General features: G+C 28.3%; 1 protein-coding gene across 3 annotated transcripts in view; it reads right to left on the bottom strand.

Annotated features, from left to right (window-relative positions):
- Window positions 1-498: 498 nt before the first annotated feature.
- The window catches only part of LOC124362473 (guanine nucleotide exchange factor DBS-like), a 108,418-nt gene continuing 101,231 nt past the window's right edge, over window positions 499-7,685 (bottom strand). For all 3 annotated transcript variants that reach the window (XM_046817006.1, XM_046817007.1, XM_046817008.1), the window contains one exon: window positions 499-7,157. In XM_046817006.1, coding sequence (XP_046672962.1) covers window positions 7,045-7,157 — 113 coding nt within the window. In that variant the 3' untranslated portion in view covers window positions 499-7,044. The remainder of the gene's footprint in view (window positions 7,158-7,685) is intronic.

Raw genomic sequence — 7,685 nt, 5'->3', positions numbered from 1 at the left:
ACCTATGAGTTATAGCACAATACTTCTGATGTATAGCTAATTTTACACAATAACACATTGTGAAACTTTTACAAAATAATTCAACAGTAGAAATAACGAATAAGCTGTAGTAAGCGGTAAAGTTATGATTGGGTTCAGCACAACTGTCCACTATGAGCTACACAAACATATTTACAAAACACATCATATATTAGTCAGAGCAATCTTGGCAGTTCAAACTGGAATGGAAATTGTACTTTTTAAGTTTACTATTTTTTTTTTCATAAAAAGTAAAGCCTTGAACATTTTAGAATCTAGTTTAACGAGGTAAAAGTTAGTAGTACTTTTATTATTGATTCCTTGGAAGTTTATAGAACATTTTCTCAAAAACAATTGTAACTAATGGAAAATATTGATTTAATTTAACTATGTCCACTCATTTTAATTAATTAGCCCAACAAAATTTAAAAAAAGCTGTAAAAATACAACTTTACTATAAGTTTATTTTTTTTCCTTTGATGTATAATGTTATTCTACTCATTACAAATATAAGTTAATGCAAAACTAAAAAAAAAATTTAGAAAACACTAAAATGATCACATTTATACAACAATAGAACGTTTGAACATTGTTTTGAATTCTCATAAACACCATTTGCCAATGGTTGTTTGACATTTCTAGAACGTTGATCAGTTTTATTTGTTTCCTGTGGGTGTTCCCTGAACCTCTACACACAACTTCCCAACAAGTCATCAACTCGTAAAGAATAAATAGTGCCAGAATCTGGCACAAACTTTCTCCCTTCACATACCCGATACTTCCCCTCTTAAATATAACAATTTTTTCCCATAATACCAGATAGTTCTGATAAGTTTTGAATGGTTGTGTTGTTTGGATTCCTATTTTTAATTGCAGTTTTACATTACATGTAAATTAAAATTTTGAACAAAAGAATTTTGTTCATTATATTTAAATACATAGGAAAACTTTAATACAAATTTTCAAAATTTTCTTTTGTCACAAGTCTTTTTCAGTAATGAAATTTATTAGACTAAAATGTCTTGCCTCAGTACTCCAATATAATAATAAATAAGATATTTCTGTTATTGAAATTTTCTACTATTTTTTTTAACAGTGAGCAGAACATAAAGATATAGAAACCACATTTATCTAGTATTTGGATAAGAAGACAAAGCTTTTAAAGAAGAATAGTAATAGACTTTTCCTAGACCTTATAAAGAACAAAAAATGTGGACTGATGAAATTTATAACAAAATTACCATTAATATGTGCAAGGCATTACTTATCCTTGAGACACATCTTATGCATACTTTTATAAAAATATTAAAATTCATGTAAAAACATGTAATATATGTACAAGACATAGAATGCAAATTTATATGCACTTCTGAAAGCCAAGGAAGCCCTTTTCTAAATGTTCCTTTTCTGGAAATTTACACTAAGAAATAGTAACAACATGGAAATATATAAATGCACACCAGTTATGAATGCAACAAACATAACAAACAGTGCAATATACAATAAATTAACAATATTTCTCATGTGTTCACTATTTATTGTATAATTGTACAACAATTTAACTTGACAGATTTTCTAGCAAATTTTTAGTAACTTATTTTCCTAGAAAATTTTTAGTAACTTATTTTATCATAAAACGCTAGGGCAAAACAAAAATCACAGAATTCTTTATATATAACTTAACACAACAAATTCAAGTTCAAGTAATGGTTTACATTACATGTTATTTAGGATTGGTGTATAGTTTAATTTAAGAGTTTACTATTCTGGATGAAAAAAAATAAAAACCAAAACAAGATCAAAATTGTATTTTATAGATATAAAATAAAAAGTGCTTTATTTGATAAGTAACATCGCTTACAATATGTGACAATAACTGAAGAATATTTTTTATTACATGATTGTAAAAAATACTTTTTAACTTATAAAAATCTCACTCATAACTATAATATATATTAGAGAGCTATTATACAACTAGTAATGTAAAAGACATGAAATATTAAAATTTTTAATTTTACTGCTGTTTATATTTTAATTGTCTATGGCAATAATTTCAAGACATAACAACAATTTTAAAATATCTAAGCCTTTGGGAGATATTCATAAGACTAGTAAATAAGTTATTTTTTTAATAAATCCCTCACTCAAAACTTTCAAATAGCAACTTCTACATATTTTGGGACCCACCAAAGTAGAATGCAAACACAAAAACCAGTATTATTTACAAATTAAACTGCATCTGGCCCACATGCAGCATAGTGGTTAATTACAAGTTTAGAGTTTTGTAAGCAAAAAAAAAATATTCCCTTGTTGTCTTAATACAGTGAACATTGATTAGTGCAAATAAACAAAAAGCTCCATGTAGAAAACTGAAGACGGTTTATTTAAATTATTTTAGATTAATTAAAATTGTAGGGGAGTACTAATTAAAGTATTGATATATTAACTCCATCTTGTGACCCATCAAACTGAAAAATGAAGCCAGGAACCACTTAATAATACTTTATGTTGTCCCATAAATACAATGTGATTTGATTGTAAAACCTTTATTATGTACTATTAAAAAACAATTAAATTTATAAGTTTAAATGGTCATTTTCATTTTTTTTAAATTGTTGAGTTTACTATTTTGCATTCTTTAATTTGCATAAGATGGATACTTCAAAAGTTTGAGTTGCTCCCCCATTTTGGAAGAGGGTATAAAATAAAAAATAGTTACAAAAAATCAGTAGTCTAATAAATATAACTGAAGACAGATGTTACTCATGAAACAAATGAAAGAATGGTAGCAGGAGGGATGTTATTTTGTTCCATCCGTTAATGTATGTCTTGAAATATGTACACAATAGTCATGTTACATTTAGATATATTAACTACCATAGATATTCATAATATTAATGTAATACCTTACCTTTCATACTTGTTCTACTCTTTAAGCATTAAGTATATATATATATATAAAATTGGCAACACTAGTAGTCAATTCATTGTTGTAGAACTAAACTGTATGATACTATTTAATTAATTAATATATTATTATCTAAATTAGGTAATAATAATAAGTTTATTAGTCAAGATGTAACTTTGCTTATTTTTCCGCTTGCTAAATACTATTTGATAATAAATGAAAACTCTTCAAAATTGTCATTTATCTTGGTACATTTTGGCACTTTAATCAGAATTATTTTATTTATAACATAATTAACACATGCACATGACTACATTGTGGACAATGCAAAGAAGAAATTGGATAGGTATAGGATATCTCACAGCCAACTTTTTTTAACACAATATCAGCTTTTAAATATGTACAATAATTTTTTTTATTTCTGTGCCCATTTTTAAATGTACATGGTTTACACGAGATACAAATAATTTTTATTAATACTATTCACACTAATGAGGTATTCTAAAGTAATATTATTAAATGAAAAGTATAAAATATATGCAGTGTTCCTCAAAATACTGTTTTGTAGGGAATTTTATCATAAAAAAATCGTACTTTCTGTAAAAGAAAAATTTTCCTTGAAAACTTTGTGACATTAATATTTTGGGGAACACTCACAAATAAAATGGTTCAGAATAGTAAAATGTATAACATTATTGTTTATGCTAAGTATAAATGACAATTAAACAAAGATACAGGAGGTATGGAGCTACGTTTATGTTGTAGGGGATCGTATTCAGTGATGAGGTGTAGTTACAAAACTGATTAGTTGACTATTTTAACACGTATATGTTTGACTTACATTAAGATAAACAATATTAAACATACAACACAATTTCTAACAACTTTATATTCCATTATATATTTTTTCTTGCACTATGTCATATGCACAAAAGAGGACTTTGGTCTAGTAAAAGTTATCTACTGCATTTAGTTATAGGTTTTACAATTTTCACTGAGATTTGCATAAATGAGACATCAATCAATAAATACAAACAAGGCCTAGCTAAGAAATAACCAGGACAAACTCCTTTTTCCATTACCGCTATCTGGCTACTCGTAGACACTCAGTCAGACTGTGTATCAGTTTTCTATTGGAAAAATGCTTTACATATTGAAAGAGCAATGATTAATGTGACATTTTCTGTGGAACTTGCAAAATCCGATACAGATGCACATTATTTGTTAAAAAAGTGTAAGGTAATGAATGTTTATTACATACTCAAGTTTTTGAGTGGTTTTACCCATTGGGGTAGACATACGAGCTGGTTACATACCAAGCATTCTAGGATGAATGCCGAGCTACGAGATGGTTATGTAGTCTAGGTTTAGCCATTCTTTATCTTATGGGCTGTTCTAGTTCTGGAAATATCCACTAGGTATTGTTGCTATTGTCTTCACTGGTCTTTTACTAAAAGGAAATTGCATTTTATTTTCGTTTTGTCACTGGCAGCACTGAATAGACCAGCTGTGCTTTGACATTGTTTCCGATTGTCAGCTACCACATGCGAGGTTAAGGTGTGTTGATTTGTTGCTTTAATATTAGACAGTGATTAAAAGTGCAATTTTGATATCAGAGATAGTGATGAAAGCATTTGACGTAAATATTTCTCATGCTCAATAACTGTTTGCCAATTCACAGTTGTACGAGGATGAAGAACTTGAACTTCATAATGAAGGTTATTTAGATTATTTTACAATTGTACAGTATGTTTTATTATTTGTAAACTAATTTTGTGTACAGTGAGTAGAATTATCTGAATTTCCTAGGAAAGAATAAATTTAAGAAATATATGTCCAGCAAAATCATAAAAAACATTACTTATATTTCCTTTATTTTATTTTTGTGCTAATTATTTTAAATATAAAGATGAACATTTTTATAGATCTAATATTTTAGGTAAAGTATATTTGAAGTTAGTTAGAAAATAACTAAAAATAATAGAAACGTTTGTTTTTAAACATTTATATAACAATTTGTACAAAATTAACATTTTTCATTAATACTTTTATTACACTTATATAATTTAGTTTATTCAATACAGATTTTATTGTAAAGACATAGTTAAAAAAAATTATTGATCTATCTTTTATGAATTTTGTTTATATTTTAACCAAAGTCTTACATTTTTGCCCATTTTAATTGCTGCTACATGCCCTGCAGAGGCCTCAATAAATACTTTCTCAATGGGTTAAATGATTAAATATCCATGGTGGCCCTTGATGTCAATAACGAATAAAAATATTAAAATTATTTTAGATTTAATACCAAAAGACTGTCGATTGACTATTAGTGTGGTTCACGAGATAATAAGCACCTTTTAGAACTAAGTGCAAAAAGTGATTTCCTTATATTCTTGTCCTATGTGAACATAAACCAGGGATTGTAAGAATTGAACAGAGAAACAGTTCAACAGATTTTGCATGAACATTATGACACGAGGAAAGTTTATTAAACAATGGTGCTCAAGGACCTTACAAGTGAGCAAAAAGACACCTCATGTGAACAATTGTCTGATTCTCTCAAAGCTTTTGAAATGGACCCTAAATGTTTCAATAACATTTGATAAATTGTGGTTTTTATTTACTCATGATTTGAAAACTAGGCATCAATGTATTAGAAGTTTCCCAGTTCACAAAACATGAAAAATTTGAATATAAAAATCAAAATGAAAAGCAATAATGATTGATAATGATTTTAACTCATAAAAGTAAACTGATTGCAATTTTGGTGTCATAAAAACCCGAATAATTCTAATTCTAATTCTAATAATTCAATACATTAGAACTTCATTAAGCTGGTCCAGGCAAATCTGCAACTGATCAGATATAAATGTGAAAATCTTTTATAACCGGAGAATGTTTGTAAAAGACAGCTTTAAAATATTTTCATACAACAAAAAACAAAATTTATAAACTATACTGTACTGTCTACTTTATGACATAAAAATGTTATTTTCTTTTTACTCAAAATAGACAATTTTCATCTGAGTAAGCCATTGCTCCTACATGACTACAGGCTCTCAATGTTTTTCTTGTCACAGTTTCTGGCACCTTTAGTTACAAAATTGCTTTGTGTGCCATAATCTCTGTTGTTGCTGTCTTCCAACAATCTCTCAGTACCATTAATGTTAACAGAATGGGGTAATGGAGCACTACACAGGGTCAATGAGATTCATTTTACCGCCCTGAGAACCGAGTTAACACTTTCACTGCTGGTCTATACTGAGTGAGAGAACGACTACTCTCACAGTGATTAAGTGCCATAAGGCGTTTGCCACAGTCAATGAGTTAAAAGGGTCTGTCCACTGTACATACAAAAGTATAACAATGAACCACAAAATTATTTTGAATTCATTTAACTGCATGATACTTATTACTTACAACTTTTATACTGTATTAGTTACTGTAACATTTATACTGAGTAATTCTTTTTATTTATGTTTGGTATAATGCAGAATCCATAGTTTTAGCTACCTGTGCTTACAGATACATAACTACTATGTGTATAGTAATTGACATTAAAAACACAAAAATGTTACACTATTAGACTAAAAGTAAAAATGTATGAATATTTTGTATACTGCGTACCAGCACTAATCTGGAATGGTAAGAAGAAAATGCCAACAATAAAGTGGCAATAAAGTTATTGTCAAATTGGCAAGGTTATTATCTCCAATAAGCACTTAAGAGCACACAGCTATAAAACTGGTGATTTAGTATCACACTTGAAAAAAAAACTAATGATAACGCATTTGGTAATAGTAAAATTACACGTACTGCATATGTTGTATAGAGGTTTTAAAACAAACTTTAAATAGTTCATTGAGAACAACAGTTAAACTTAACACATTAAAATATCAGTCTGGAAATAAAGGACAATTGAATAATTTCATATTCACTTTTCATAAAATATTATAAATAAAATAATAACAATAATTCTAATATACACTATACACATGTAAAGTTAAAAGAAAATTACAAAATTAAAATCAAAGAAACTACTGTACAATAACGTTCTAATGAAAACATTAACTTGACATAATAGAACAGAAACAATTGTCAGTAAAACGTTATGTTTACTCAGTACTGACAGACACCTGACTGCTGACAGACTGACTGCTGCGGGAGGTCTTGCGAGAACAGTGTTCCAGGTATGCTGCGGGAACCCAACCCTCCTCTCCCCCTCCACCTGCAAATAAAGAATGTTCTCTAATTTATCCATAGTTTTTAGGAAGATTTTTTATAAAAGGTAAATTTAACATCTATTGTAGGCCTACTGTGTTTGTGGAAACTTCAATCTAAGAAACAAAGCTTAAAGAATATTGGCAAGGACATTCTACAATTTAATAGAACAAAGGGGTTGTAGCTTCAGTGTCAAAAATGTCCTTACGAGTAATCTAAATGGCTTATGTTAACATAGGTTTTAAACTAAATTTATACATATATTCTATAGAATAAATGTTATCCGAAGATAGTTCTCAAGCACCTTTGGAATCCTAGAATAAAATTAATTTTTTACACAGCTACCTAGAGGTACTACAGTTGCATGAATTTTTATTAAAAGCTATGATAGTTAATTACTGAGCCTCTTTTAGTTAAAGAACTCTCAAGCCAAAGACATTTTCGCACATCTAACCAAACTTCTCATGGTTAGTGAAAAGTTTTGACAATTTTAAATCAAAATAGTCATAAACATTTATGAGAATTATTTTTGAAC

The sequence above is a fragment of the Homalodisca vitripennis genome, chromosome 5 (genome assembly GCF_021130785.1).
Source record: "Homalodisca vitripennis isolate AUS2020 chromosome 5, UT_GWSS_2.1, whole genome shotgun sequence".
Lineage (NCBI taxonomy): Eukaryota > Metazoa > Arthropoda > Insecta > Hemiptera > Cicadellidae > Homalodisca > Homalodisca vitripennis.
Note: the sequence above shows the minus strand (reverse complement) of the source record. Positions and strands in the feature narration are given on the sequence as shown.